The sequence below is a fragment of the Silene latifolia genome, chromosome 6 (genome assembly GCF_048544455.1).
Source record: "Silene latifolia isolate original U9 population chromosome 6, ASM4854445v1, whole genome shotgun sequence".
Lineage (NCBI taxonomy): Eukaryota > Viridiplantae > Streptophyta > Magnoliopsida > Caryophyllales > Caryophyllaceae > Silene > Silene latifolia.
The window spans coordinates 25,882,150-25,897,791 of record NC_133531.1 but is presented as its reverse complement, the minus strand read 5'-3'; the positions used below and the strand labels follow the sequence as shown (position 1 = coordinate 25,897,791).

The 15,642-nt window shown below is 41.8% G+C and overlaps 2 protein-coding genes across 2 annotated transcripts; one reads left to right on the top strand and one right to left on the bottom strand.

Annotated features, from left to right (window-relative positions):
- The first annotated feature begins 3,075 nt into the window (after positions 1 to 3,075).
- Positions 3,076 to 3,996, top strand: LOC141587904 (protein FAR1-RELATED SEQUENCE 5-like). Its single transcript, XM_074409367.1, has one exon. It carries the CDS (start codon positions 3,076 to 3,078, stop codon positions 3,994 to 3,996), a length of 921 nt encoding a protein of 306 aa, XP_074265468.1.
- A 1,362-nt stretch (positions 3,997 to 5,358) lies between these two features.
- Positions 5,359 to 14,502, bottom strand: LOC141587903 (uncharacterized). Its single transcript, XM_074409366.1, has 7 exons — positions 14,481 to 14,502; positions 8,902 to 9,102; positions 8,714 to 8,806; positions 8,183 to 8,288; positions 6,775 to 6,938; positions 6,024 to 6,661; positions 5,359 to 5,895 (listed from the first exon to the last, which is right to left on the bottom strand). Exons 1-7 carry the CDS (start codon positions 14,500 to 14,502, stop codon positions 5,770 to 5,772), a joined length of 1,350 nt encoding a protein of 449 aa, XP_074265467.1. The 3' UTR covers positions 5,359 to 5,769.
- Between the last annotated feature and the right edge of the window lie 1,140 nt (positions 14,503 to 15,642).

The window sequence follows — 15,642 nt, the reverse complement described above, 5'->3', positions numbered from 1 at the left end:
ACCTCTTCATCGTCATCCTCGTCTGATTCTCCAAGAAAGCAATAGTTTGAGTGAGAAATTGTGCTTTCATTGTCACTGTCGGAGATTAGGTCAAGACTAACACTCGCCGAGACAAAGGTTTGCTACTTCGTCGTCTTGATTCCTCGTCATCTTCGATTCAAGGTCTCCCAACACGAAGCCATCATAACTTGCTTGAATTCTCTCTTTGTCTTCTCACGCTTCGTCTTGTCCTTTATCTTCTCCCATGTTGGACAATCCTTGATCATATGACCAGATTCTCCACACTTGAAGCAACCTCTATTTGCGAAACACGATTTTGATTCAGCAACCTTTTTGTTGGACGATTTGTTGTTGTTGTTGTAGGATGATTTTGTTTGTTTATTTCGAAATATTTTGTTTTTGAAACGGCGCGCAAACAGAACAGTTTCATCCTCTAATTCAGAGTCAACTTCTTCGCTCTTTAAGGCCATACTCTTATTACGACTTGGTTCAGCGTCATCTTTGTTAAGAGTAATTTCATGGGCCATGAGAGCACCAATGAGTTCTTGATAGGATAGGGTTTCAAGATCTCGTGATTCCTCCATTGCAGTGACCTTAGCTCGCCACTTCTTAGTAAGGCTCCTAAGAACCTTTCTAGCAATATCCTCGGTACAGAATTTCCTACCTAGGTTTTTTAATTCATTTATTATACTTGAAAACCTTGAGGACATACTATCTAAGGACTCATTAGGCTCCATGATGAATAGCTCATATTTTTGCATGAGTAAATCAATTCGGTGCTTCCTAACAATGGAAGTACCTTCATAAGCTAATTCGAGTCTATCCCATATCTCCTTGGCCGTGGAACATGTAGAGAACCGATCAAACTCGGTAGAAGTCATTCCGTTTTGTAGAAGACTTATTGCTTTGGAGTTCTTTTCGGCTTTCTTGTAGTCGGCCTCGACATAGTCCTCTTCTTTCTTTTCATAGGTAGTGCCTTCCTCGGATGCCACAAGAATTTTGTGTGGTCCGTTTTGAATAATCCTCCAGCACTCCCAATCGTGTCCTTTCACATAGTGAGTCATCATGTTTTTCCACAATCCATAATTCTTCCCATCAAAGACGGGACACTTGAGATATTTGGAATCCATTTATCACGTGATAGGCAGCGGAATATAAAACGATAAGATAAATGAAAAACAAGATAGATCAGCCTCTTAGCGGTTAGGCAATCAAGAGCACGAGGCTCTGATACCAATTGAAGAGTCTATTGATCCAAAATACTCAAGAGGGGGGGGGTGAATTGAGGATTTAAAACTTTTTGAAAGCTTTTTCGATTATACTAATGTAATTGATTATTTAAAGTTTATTGATTAAACTTTAACTAATCGACTAATGAAGGTAAACGTAATAAACGAAACAAACGAAAGAACGAAGAGACACAGGGTTTTGAAGTGGTTCAGTTTCACAAGTCGAAACCTACGTCCACTATTCTCGATTAATAAATTTAGTACTTTTCTACGGACTACAAATTTACTAACCCAACTCGTACAACTAACTCTAGCTGTAACTCAATGAGTACCGTTAAATACTCGAGTGACTAATTTACGTTAATAAGAAAGCACTAATGATTCTAACAAAGGTTCACGTTAATGAACAAGTTAAGAATTCAACTAAGCACTACTATCTTATAACGATAAATGAAGAACGAGTATGCGAGTTTTATGACACACGACCTTTCAAAATAGCAAATCGGTTTTTCTGTTTAAAACACACGGTTTTGCTTGTAAAATTAAAATTAATTTTTTTGCTTAAGGTCTCTATTTTTGATGTTGTAAATAGCAAAATATTTATAGGAGAAGGAAGAGTAGGCTACACGGTTTTGTCAAACCCTAATAGCCGAAATAATAAGATATAAAAACAAATTATATCTTCTTATTATCTCTTTCCTAAAAGCTTTAAAAGATAATAAAGAATATTCTAAAAGATAGAATATAATCTTTCCAAATATTATCTTTTACTATAAATTCTAAGATTATGATAAGATTTCCTAAAACAAGAATATCTTTTACCATAAACAAATATATTAAGTAAGATATATAAGATATGTAAAGATATTATTATAGAATAAAATCTTTACCTAATATACCCTAGGTAACACGAGATGTCACGGCTCATGTGCCTTGTGACTCGTGCAAACCCTAGTCTTAACATATGATTAGAATTTAGGTTTTAAGAGAGGCTATACAGAAACCCTAATTAGTAGCAAGGTCCAACTCATAAGTTGATCCATCAAGACTACCAATTAACGTTTACTATAAAACCGGACTCCTCACTAAACCGGGCTTTATTATATAAACACTTTTATTAAAACATTTAAAACAAACTTTAAACAATTAAAAAACAATTTTCGAAACAATTATAAGTCGTGTATAAAAACTCAGCATTTCAATGTTATAGTAGAAGATCAGCTATAACATTGAGCTCTTTTACTAGTAATGTTATAGCTGCAAAGCTATAACTTTACTAATCAAGAAACTCATTCTTGATTACCATTATAAGATAATCACCTATACTATTCTAATCTTCAAGGAGATCTTCGAGTATAGGCTACGTCATCATCCAAGCTTGATTAATCTTTAGACGAACTTCGTCTTCACATAGTTCTTGAATGAATCTTGAATTGTTTGATCTTGAACGAAGGCTTGGACTTCTCACGCAATTGTCACAATCTTCTTTGTTGCTCGTAATAGATTAGTTCTAAAATACTTAACAAACGATTACACGCAACAAGTATATAGAATGTAAAATGCCTTGACATCATCAAAACATAAACATATAAACTATATGGTTCAACACAAAGCAATGACAAACGCTCTTGAAGCGGTATTTTCTGTTTCAATTCTTAATTTTCGCACCTTATCCAACAATCCTTTAATATGTGACCATTGATGCTATGTTATGTCAGTACTCAGTAATCATTCTAATTTCAACAATTAGGATAAATTTGGTCACAATTTGGTCAGTATTATATCACCATGTCAACTGAGTTTAATAGATATTTGACATGTCCACATAATTCCAATATGTGATGACATGTATTACCAATTAAATGTTGACACAAAGTTTAGACAGGTGACCATATTTAGGACTAATGTTTATACTAATATCAATTCCACAGATATAAACATCTACACTCGAGATGGTAGCACTATTTTCTATGTTGAACAGGTGTACCCACAAAGTAGACACAGGCTATGTCAATGGCATATCCAACAAAATGCCATCTCTCACTTTGGAACTTTAAAGCATGATAGGCCATTCCAGAATATGTTCAACCAATGCCTCAATGGTTGCTTTAGTGAAACTGAATTTGAAGCGACTTGGCGAACTATGACGACAGAGTATGGCCTCGATAACCACCTATGGTTCAACCGACTATACAGCCTACGAACCAAATGGTGCACTGTGTTCAATAACATGTACTTTTCAGCGGGTATTCTATCGTCGCAAAGGAGCGAGAGCACAAACCATGCAATGGGTTTTCAAGCTTCAAAAACAACTTCAGTTACCGAGTTCTTTGGTATATACGAAACAACTGTCCGGAGATGGAGAGAAGAGGAGGAGCTCAAAGAATTCAACTGTATTAGAGCGACCCCGACCTCCGTGTTCCCCCTTGTGGACCTATTGCAACACGCGTCACAGATTTACACTCTACATCTGTTTCGTGTTTTTGAAAAAGAGTTTGGTCTTGCCATGGGTACCCGCGCATCTATTGTACAATCCGAGGATTCTACCCTATTGTACAGGGTCCACACTGGCGGCAATGAGGGATCATCCCATCACGTGACCTATGATTGCGGGAACCACCTAACTGACTGCACTTGTATGAAGTATCAAGTGATGGGTGTTCTATGCAGTCACATTATTAGGGTCCTCCACATGCACTCTGTCCAGGGAATCCCGTCTGCATATATTCGAAGGCGGTGGACGAAGTTCGCGAAGACTGAGGTGTAGAATCGTTTACTCCCGGTAGACATGCGCCGAAGCGCTGCAAATGAGGCCGTCAATTGGCGACGTTCAATGTTTACAAATGTCAACAATCTGATAACAAAGAGCCAGAACGTTAAAGAGGCTAGGGCAATTGTCGAGAACTTCTATGGTACAACCAACGCTGAAGTGACCGCTCTACTTCAAAGCATTGCTACGGATGCGGACAATAACACCCAACCATCTGAAAACCGTGCTGTTTTAGACCCCGTTCGATGTACGACGAAAGGGAGGAGCCAAAGGAAGAAAAGGGCCCTCGGTAAGAAGAAAAGAGCGAAGAAAACCAATGACAACGCCCAGTTCAATGCTGATTCCTACACGCTAGTACCGCGGCTCCTGTGAGTGCTTCAGCTATTCCTTCAGTTTCACCTTTTGAGAGCGACACCTACCTACTACGTATCATCTTGGCGCAATAACTATGGCGTCTCTTAGTTTTTATTTTCAAATTATGTTAAGAATGACGGACACGTGAGCACCATTGCACGTGACCACCGTTAAATTTAGGTCATTACATGACCACCATCGCACGTTTTCGCTGCACTTTTGAAGAGGTAATATAACGTCTATTTATGTCAACATGTGCAGCATTATTCCCAAACTTTTAGGTTTCCATTTGCCATTACATCCAACTAAAATTGCCCTTAAATCACATAAGACAATCAATTACATAATAGAATGTTACCATATATAAATTCACAAAATGTCAGAAAATGTCACCATATATAAATTCATAACATAATAGACAAATATGTTCACATAATATTAACATTACAGAGAAAATTATGTCACAAAATGACATCCATCTTTCATGGCTTCCTGACCACCACTAAATAAGTTGTCATCATCTTATACATGCTAACACAATGGCGAAACATGTCAACATGTCTTCAATGTTGACCTATTAAAAGTGACAACATAATGGGGGAATTTGTCATCATAAGACACCATGCTCATGTATCTGTCATGAAACCTTCACCTGTTATCATATGTGCTAAATAACTACTGATCATCTTTTATGTTGCCATTTCTGTTCCAAATGTTACCACTAAATAAGTTTTCATTATCTTTTACATGCTAACACAATGGTGAAACATGTCAACATGTCTTCAATGTTGACCTATTAAAACTGACAACATAATAGGGGAATTTGTCAACATAAGACAACATGCTTATGTATATGTCATGAAACCTTCACCTGCTATCATATGTGTGAAATAACTGTGATCATCTATTCTGTTGCCATTGCTTATCAAAATGTTATCATATGTGCTATACCAACACACATTCTTACCAACATAAACTTATCATAACATGTTCAAAAGCATTCGCCTTACCAGTTACAACCATCAATCCGTCTGTGACGGAGATACCAAACGTCCAAAATAAAAGTCAGTCACCACATTTACAAAACAACTAACCGAACATGTCCAAAATGCAAGGCCTTATACAATACCCAAAATGAGGCCATACCAAACCCAAACCCGTTGTCATAAACTGCACTACTTAGCCTGTGCATTAGTCTTCCGTGCCCTAGTGCGAGTGTTAGGCTGGGTTACCCTCTGACTGGGAGCTCCAATGTCTTCTACGCCAAGTGAAAAGGACGGTGGATGAACCATTTCCACATCAATCAGGGCATCCAACTTCTCTCCTAGAGCATTCCAAGCTGCAACAAACTCTGGATTGGCCAACGCTTGTGTAAACGATCCCTGTGATTGCGACCCAGAAGCTCCACTTGTCATCTCACTTGACTGAAGATCTACACCAGCCAGCATCCTCCTGGCCTCCTAACTCCCTCATCAGCCTCTTGTGTATAACATTAACCACAGAAAGATTCCTCCTTGTTGTCATCCAATTACGGACGCGGACCTATACAAAATTCAAGAATGTCAGCATTGATTTTAAATGGTCACATAATGATAAAACTGATTAACATTACAGAGACAGATATAAACAATATGGTCAGAAATATGCCAATGTTTTAGAGAGCATCTTACATCATAGAAAGTGGCCTGCAACTCCTCATCTGTCGGAACTCCGTCTGGTAGTGGTAGCTGGACAAATCGCACTGGAGGGTTCCTAGACGCTGGTTCATTTTCATTTGGCCTACGATAAAGCCTCTTTGGAAGGTGCCTTGAAACTGGATATGACGGAAGCTCCCAAACGCCAATACCGAAACCTTGATGATGGCGGTATGCTGCCACCTCCTGGGCCATCCTCTCCTTCATACGCTCGTACGTCCAATGCTGGACCAGTGGCAGTGTAGTGCTCTCCGGAAAGCCCCACCAAGTCAGGCGATGGAAGTACATCAGCTGCAGGAACATCAGACAGCCGCCGACGTTCTTGGTGTTCTGCGTCCTCCAAGAATCCAGTGCTGCGTTCAAACGGAGAAGGACGAACGAACACCAATCTAAACGAGAAATGGCGTCCACATTCTCCACAGCTTTGACCAGGCGAAAGTCGATACGGTTGTGGACAGTAGGAGCCAAGAATGTCCCCATAGCGAAAACCACAAACAGCTTCTTGAAGTCAGCCCCTCCATCAGGCAGCCCTAACATCTCTTGCCTAACAGCATCAAACGACAACTTGAAACGGTCACGCCAAACCTTGACCAACTCCGGGTCGTTCTTCGCCTCTATCGTGGTTTCAGAACAAGGTAACATGAAGGCGTCGTACACATCGTGCTTTGTCGACAAATCGACGCGTGCTCGTTGAAGAGGAACAACCGGGAGCTAGGATCATATTTACGCATCAACCAATCCACCATTTGATGATAAAACGCATGCGTTTTCAACTCCAATAGGCCACCAAAGCCGTTGTCCTCCACATCCTTCTTTTGAGACTCCGTTAACATACCAATCAACTTGAACAACTGCCTGGGTGACCCATGCCCATCCACTTCCTTCTTTTTCCTATCAATAAAAGTACCACAAATTGTTAACAACTCAACTTGACACCAGTGTTAACATCTTTGGTAATATGTAACCTATACACTTTTTCAACTACAAATGTTGACATTAAATACCAACCCACATACCAAAATGACAATAACTCCAGCCCACCAAATGTCCCCAAACTTGTCACCATTTTAAACATTGTTGTTAATAATGTAACCTACATACCCTTTCAACAAAAAATGACGACATTAAAATAGCAACACACATATCAGAATGTCAACAAATTTACCTCACTATGTCGCCATTTTAATTTCATTACAATTGACCAATTTCTGATCACCCTATTAATGAACTAACAAAATGAGTACCCCAGTTTTGTTACACATTCTCACCACATTCAATACTTATGTCAATATTTTCCCTATACACTATCCTAAAAAAAATGTGAACATTTTAAACATATAACATGTAACAAAATAATGTCAACATTCTCACCAACATTAAAAATATTAAAAACATATCACATGTGACAATATAATGTCAACATTAAACTTGTCACCACTTTCAATTCTATGGTCAATATTATTCTCTACAAACTCTCACGACATTAAAATAGCAACACACATATCTGAATGTCAACAAATATACCTCACTATGTCGCCCTTTTAATTTCATTACAATTGACCAATTTCTGATCACCCTATTAATGAACTAACAAAATAAGTACCCCAGTTTTGTTACACATTCTCACCACATTCAATACTTTTGTCAATATTTTCCCAATTCACTATCCTAAAAAAAATGTGAACATTTTAAACATATAACATGTAACAAAATAATGTCAACATTCTCACCAACATTAAAAACATTAAAACCATATCACAGGTTACAAAATAATGTCAACATTAAACTTGTCACCACTTTCAATTCTATGGTCAATATTATTCCCTACAAACTCTCTTACAGAAAATGGACACATTACAAACACATAACAACCCGACTAAAAATAATGTCAAAATTCAACAATATGCCAACACTTTCCCGTCAAATTGACACCCTTTCACACACACTAAAATTACCTCCAAATTGGCCCCCCAAGAAATCAAGCCACATACAAAAAAACATCAAAATGTCATCATTTTATTTGTATTTTGTAGCCTAATTATCAACCCAACAACTTCACCGAATCTGCTTACAAATTCCATTAACAAAATAGCACAAAAACACAATAACCTTGACCTCCTAAAAGATTGACTTACTTCACTAGCACCATAGCAGTTTCATCTCTCTTTCTTTTATTTGATCCTTCACCAACCTCTGTCCTCCGCTGAATCATTTTCAACGCTTTTGGCTCAAGTGGATGCTCTGCATAATTCAAACAACTTCATTTACTAAGTGTCTACAAGTTAAATACCTTTGTAAGTATGTCATTCCCATAACATTCACACTAAAATTGGTCACTTTTTTACCAGTTAAATACCTTTATCAAACCATTATAGAACATAATAGTCATGATACCCAACCAATGGTTACATATACTATATTCTCTGAACCATGTCAACAAATGCTTACATGTTTTTTAAATATCAACCATGTCAACATCTTTACTATACATGTTACCATTGTTTTTGTAAAAAACTTTACTAAACTTGTAAACATCTTTATTATTTTGAAATGTGAACAATATCGACAAAAACACAAAAAATGTAAACACCTTTACTAAACTTGTAACCACTTCAACAACAAGACGAACAATGTCGACATATACACATACAATGTCAACAACTCACCTGCAGTTACCTCCACTGGCTTTCCAACACCTTTCTTTTTCAGCGTGCTTTTCCCAACGTTTACCGCCATTTCCACAGCTTCATCCACAACGTCTATATTTTGTGTAACAAAAATTTGGTATTAGCATCATCCCAAAAAAAATGTTAAAACAGCTTATCATAAAATGTTAAAACAACTAAGATCATGCCTTCCTCAACGTAGTCCCCTTCCTCATCATCTATCTCAATATCGTCTTCCTCATCTGGTTCGTCCTCCTCCTCCACTGCTATCCCCTTCCCCTTATCTTTCGCACTTCCTAAACTGAATGTCACCTTCTTCCTCTTCCCTTTACTTACAACTACCGCCTCCTCATCAGATACTTCGTCTGCCACATCACTGTCATCTACTTCTGTTCCGGGTATGAATTCCGAAGTAGGTTTGTTTACCACGCTAGCTTTGTCGAATAATGCCTCTTCTAGCCTTGATTGCTCTCCTCGGCCTTGTGGACAGCGGGCCGCCCACGGGGGCGCTTGGGAGTGAAGGGGCTCGAAAACAAGCGTTTGCATTTTGTATGGAGTCGCCACCAATTTTTATGGGAAATTGGAACCGTTCGAATACCTCGTGTCATGTCAAGACACAAAGTAGTGACATGAACACTAAGCAATCGTTACCCTTAGCATTCTATGTCTAGAATGACTCTCGTGGATGCCAATGAACACGGGTGCTCACGGAGATCTGGAGTAAGGGGTGAGGGTACGTATTAGGAAGCTCTTTTGATCGAACACCTAATCCCGCCCGCCTCGATAGCGGCCTCTACTAATGATTAGGGAAGTTATTCGTACTTGATATATCGTCGGCTATATGCATGCAATGCAACATCCAATAGATTAATCCTAACATGTGAAATTAGCTAAGTCGGTGAACAATTAATTAGGCAAACAATTAGGGTCGAAGTAGGATTTAATGTTCAATTACATGTGGAAGCATACAAAACAATAAAATAAATAAAATAAATTACAATAATGGAAATTACATTAATTACATTGGATTAGGCGATTTATGTCGAAAATACCTTTAAAACGGATAATTTGATAAAAAAGGAATGAAAGAATAAAACACGACGATCGTAAGCGATAATACAGATACCAGCTTGATTAATACGTAGCTAATTAATCTAGGTCAAGGCGAAAAAGGAGTTCGGGGACAGTAAGTCGCCCGAACAGCGCAAGAGACATCGCGCCCTTTGGAAGAGGCGCGGCAGACGCCGCGTCTTCCCAGGACGAACTCGGGCCGTGAAGCCAAAACGCAATTGTTAACGTTAATTGGTGAATTTAATGGATTGATTTAGATTATGTACTCGGATGAAAGTGATTTACAGATTATTTACATATGATTGAGGTCATAAAACAGTAAAACATGATTAAGACGGAAATAAGACGGATTAAACATGTGAAGGGTCGATGTTAATGAACGAACCAAACAAACGAATAGTTGACTAAACATGATGAATTGATGGCGGATTAATGACTAAACAAGTGAAAAATATATCAACAATGAATCCCAGAAACTCAACATGAACGAATTGAATCCCTAGAACTCGAATTGAATATTAGTGACGAAAACCCGCAAACATGAATTACTTGGGATTTAAGTCAGATTAGATGAATTAAACATGTGAATGATGATGGTCAATATACATATGAATTATTAAACTATCATGTGAACGAATTAACAGACGAACAAAACAAAAGAAATTAAATTTGATACGAATTGCAGAGGACGGAGGAAGAAGAAAAGAAGCGAGAATCTGCGCGGCCTCACAAAGAGGCGCGGCAGTCTGCGCTCCTTTGAAGAGGCGCAGCGATTCTTTGCGTCTTTTCTCGATCGTCTGTCTCACGGAAATCCGCAAAACAGGTTTTAAAGACGGTTTTAGAAATCGGTTTTAATGAGATACTTTCGACATAAACCTTACAATTGTTATACAGTAATTAAATGCAATAAATAAAAGGAATTATACACCCTCAGACTTACATGTTGACGGAACGAGAAGAACTAAGAAGATCGATTAGTGATGCTCGACGCGAATGCAAGGAAAGAGTGCCCTCGAAAGAGGAAAACGATTAAAACAGATTAATTAGATTGATTGAGTGTAGTGGTCAAATTGGTCGGTCATGCAACGGAGAGGCTGGTACCCGGAAAGATCCGAGCTTACGTGGTCGGAAGTCCAAGCACGTAGGCGCCAATTAGTAAGAACGAAGTCTAGAATGCAAAGGGAGAAGAGAAGGGCGGACACTCGCGTGAGAAATATGAGGAACGAAGGCTCCTATTTATACTAATCACGTGAAGGAATAGGGTTTCGGAGACTCTTTGGAAGTGAATCTCGGAAAGATATAAAAAGATACGTAAATCATGCAAAGAAGGGCCTGGGAAGAGGCGCAGATGAGCCGCGTCTCTTGGAAGAGGCGCAGACTGCTGCGTCTTCCCTGTGAGGTTTCCTCCGCTAAGAAAGATTTCCGCGTTTTAGTTATGGTAGGACGGATTTAATTTGATTATCTCTTAAATATTACGGGATATTATTCGCCAAAAGATAAAATTTGATGAACATGGAATAGAAATATCCGAACTTTCCAACATTCCGACTGGGATTTAACAACTATCGAAAAATGGAGACGGTTTTTGACCCGACTCAATGTACTCTAATTATTGCCAAAACGACCGTATCGGCACGTAGATGACAACTAAGAGGTTGACATTTATATTTGAGCAATCACTTGACGATAATCTTACGAACTGTCACTAGTCGTTCCGCGAATCAAACATGCGGCCCAATCATCACCGGGTGGTTTGCGAGGGGTGCGGAAACGAGGTGTCTACAGAGGCCCCACTTTGACCGAGGCTTGACAAGGCGAAAGTCAAAGTATAGCCATCAGGTCAATCGAAGATTACAACTTGACGACTATGGCGACGCGAGGCGGCTCAAGGGGTCCGAGCCAAGGACCCGTCGTCGGAACATTTTAGAGTCCTGACTATCGGGAGGGTCGTTTAAAGTCCATTAGACTACGTAAGGAGGCTCGCCAGCCATAAGAAGAGATCATACCTGAGACTTAATCGATCTTCGCGGGGAATAAGAGATATTGAAAACAGCAGGACGTCGGTAGAAACTGCTGGGGAAATCCGCTTGCGTCAGTCTCGAGCGAATTCTGGCGAAATTTGGAAGTTGAATCTGCTTGCGTCGGTCTCAAGCGAACTCTTGTTGGGGACCTATCGACGACGAGGAACATCTTGATCGTCGTAGGGGAAACTTCGAATGAGCAGTACTGCAAAATACTACTGCGCCGGATAAAATGATTTGACGACTAGGAACATCTGAATCGTCATGAAAGAAAGTCTCGAGTGAGCAGTACTGCAAAATACTACTGCGCCAAAATGGTTGAGCAATACTGCGAAATCTCACAAAGGGGGATAAAATGAACTCGGACAATACTCACAAATATTGTCGACTCGGCTAAAATGCGGGCGGGCGAAAGGAAATCGTCAAAACGGGCCAAAGTGATAACATGTCATCGAGGAAGAGGCGCACCAAAGATGGGCCCACGAGTAACGAACTCATAACGGATTTTTGAAAATCCATCAGGAGGGAAACAAAGGAAGAGGCGCAGCAAGAGCTGCGTCTCTTGGAAGAGGCGCAGCGCCTGCTGCGTCTGTTCCCCAATTCAGCAATTCCGCGTAAAAACGCGAAATCAGAAAGGTTTTATTTCATTATTTCGAAACACAAATCCTTCAATTTCTCTCTCAAATCTTCACCATTTCTATCAAGGTTGGATTCAAAAGCTTGCTTAAAATATGACTAATCGAGGTATGTGCTTTAATCTTGCATTAATCTTCCATATTTGTCGAATTTTGAGCCGCGAACATTAGGGTTTTCGACCCAATTGATCGAAAATTTGGGGCTTTTCCCCCAGATGAATTTTTCATGCCAAATTGATACTAGAAACGAGTAGTAGGCAATGTTAGGAACATAACCATGTATTTATTTCGAATTTTCATCAAGTTTTGAGCCCTTGAGCGAATTTCGAGACGGTTTCACAGCTAGATCGAAAATTGCTTCGAAAATGGCCTTAGGATTGCCCATCTGTGATGAAATTTGATAGTAGGGACCCTTGGATGATGGGTAAACTTTCTGTCATCTCGGAAGTTTGGTTTGTGACAACTTTTGCAGGACACTTTTTAGGGCATAATCGCCGTTATAGCGAAATGCTGCCGAATTTTCGACTCGAACTCGGAACTAGGTTTTGACTTTGACTTGACTTGACCCTATCCATCACATGAGTGATTGATTTGGCGGGAACATGGCCAAGGATGGCCGGAAAGGGGCGATTCCTGGGCCTTGAAGGCTCGAAAACTACTTAATAAGGGCTTGTCGTCATGTGACGCGGCCTGGATTTGCTTTAATCGTTGCAGGTGACGATGCTTCTACTTCTGGGAGAGATCCTATGGATATAGACGCCGCTGTTGTTGAGGAGGCTTTAGAGCAGGCCTTCACCGCCGCGGTGATGGGCTGCAGAGGAGGTTCCCAGGAGGAGGCTCGCGACGGGGAGGAGATTCCGAGACGGGCCCACCTCGGACGAGGGGTCGCCACCGAGAGGTGCTCTGCGTGGCCGAGACACAGGAGAGTAGGCACCTTGTGTGGGCTGCAGAGGGTCACTTGTCCTACAGACGGTGAAGAGCTTGTAAAAATAGGAATTCCCTAACTCATTACCTATCCTTTTCCATTTTTGTTCAAATCTCTTCCAAATTTATTCCAAAACTAAAGATAGCTTTGTTTCAAATTTTAATAGGAGGCCGGGAACATCCGGTCGTTCTCGGGGTATACGACGGCGATGGAGCATTACGAGCGTATCGGAGGAGGAGAGAGCCATGATCGAGCGAGCGTTTGGTCCTCCTGGTTCGGTTTGGAGGGATATCGTGAAGAGGAAGTTGCGGGCCAACCTTAGCCTGGTCCGCGCTTTCTTGATCGATTCGGGATACGACTTCCACGTTTCACCCGCCTTTTGGTGAGGTGGGAGTCACCTTGGAGGACTACGGCATGATTTCTCAGTCCGCCGTGCGGGGGCGAGGAGATGGTGTGGCCAGAGACCGGCATGAGGGCGGACTCGGCCGAGGCGAGGAGGTTGATCGGCCGGAACTTGTCGCCGAAGGTCGTTTGCGGTCTGCGGGTTTGGTACCCGTGACCTATGTTCGAGATTACTTTGCGGGGAAGACCCCGGCATCGGTGGTGATCGATGGGAGGGAGACGGCCCCTCCTCCTTGTACAGCGAGCGGAGAGGGCTCGTCTCGTGGCTTTGGTGGTTCTTGTCTTCGATTTACCTCGGAGACAAGGGTGAGAGGTCTGTCGACGAAGCTTCTCCCCTTTCTTTCGACCGAGTTCCTTAGGGCGTTGGGACTGGTCATCGCTGGTTTTGCGGTCCTCATCCGCTTTATGAGGGCCATGGTTCGCCCAGAGCTGATGGAGAAGGGGACTTCTCCCGGCGCCGTCGACCGGACATTTCTTGTTGGAGGTATGAACCTTCCTTTAGATCAACGTAAATTCCTTTCTTTTATCCAAGATCGTCATTGACCATTTTGCTTTACAGGCGTGGGTGTACTCTTACTTTCCGGACCTCGCGCCCAAGAGGACGGAGCCGTTGGAGAGGGCCTATCCCGTGGTGAGGGATTGGGTCATGTGTTGGACGAAGAGCAAGCGTTCTTCTCACAACGTCTACCGGCGGGACGTGAACGCTTCTTCACCGAGCAAATGTGAGTATCCCATTGGTATTCATTCACATCTTCTCATATTTTGTTTTGAATTGATCATAGGAACGACCTTTGCCTTCATATTGTCACAAAGGTGCCTGGACTTGGGCGGAGTATCTTTGGAGCGCCTCCCTTTGTTGCTTGAGACCCTTCGTCCTAGGAGCTCGAGTCGGCTCGTTGTTGTGGACGCCGATGGGTCTGTATGGTATCCGGGCGAGCGGTTAGCTCGTCGCTGCTTTCGGGGTGCGTTGACGGTTCCCCGTCGATCCTCCTAGACGATGTTCGGGAGCCCTCCGAGGCTGAGAGGGAGGCGGACTTGGCCGGTGTCGGTGGCGACGACCTTCTTCTCCCTGAGGAGGATTACTCAGCGTTCCTTTACGGGAGGTTGGCGTATTGGCCGGTAGTGGTGAGTATCCTTTGTTTTCTTGTTGATTTGATCTTCGAGACTTGCGACGAAAGATCGTCGATTGATGAGAGCTATTTGTCTTTTCAGGAGGTTGAGGCGGCGGGCATCGAGCCCCCGTAGTAGTACCCCGAGACTCTCGAGTACACCGACGCTGCATCGGGAGGACGACGATCTCCGAGCTGCGTGATTTTGACGTAGCTGTGACGGATGCTGGCCTAGATGACTGGCAGCATCTGATTCGGAGGGTGAGCTCCCATTTTGCATGGTTTTCGTGTAAGAACACGTTTGACTGAATTTGTTTAATTTGCTGAGAGTTTCCTTTTGAAATGCAGGTCGCGCCATCTCGGTTCGTGGCACTATGGAGGGTGGCCAACCGGCTACGAGCTACGGCCATTGAGGCACTCGTCGGCGGTCGAGGTCGTCAGGTATGAACCTTTATATCCATTTTTCGATCTTCTTTTTTTTTGATTTTTGGTTTTCCAATTGAGTTGATTGACATGAGCCAATTCGTTGCTGTTTGCAGGATGACCGCGAGTCAGGACGAGAGTTGGCCCAGGCTCGGGAGGAGACGGCTCGCTTGTCGAGGGAGCTCGAGTTTCGGGATGCCGAGATCGCCGCTCTGATGGCGAGAGTTGCTGAGTTGGAGGGTGTCCAGCAGTAGCTTGTGTAGTTTTGTACATTTTGATTTTGAAACATTTTTGGACTTGGTTCGGGGCGCGAGCCCCCAGCTTTCTTGGATTTTTGATTTGG

What these genes read in the sequence shown, in the direction of transcription:
- LOC141587904 (XM_074409367.1), top strand. Translation starts at nt 3,076, where the DNA reads ATGTATTACCAATTAAATGTTGACACAAAGTTTAGACAGGTGACCATA.
- LOC141587903 (XM_074409366.1), bottom strand. Translation starts at nt 14,502, where the DNA reads ATGGGATACTCACATTTGCTCG. An exon ending in AGGGGACTACGTTGAGGAAG is followed by an intron (nt 8,807 to 8,901) that starts GCATGATCTTAG and finishes CACAAAATATAG; the next exon opens with ACGTTGTGGATGAAGCTGTG. An exon ending in TGCAGGCCACTTTCTATGAT is followed by an intron (nt 5,896 to 6,023) that starts GTAAGATGCTCT and finishes AATTTTGTATAG; the next exon opens with GTCCGCGTCCGTAATTGGAT.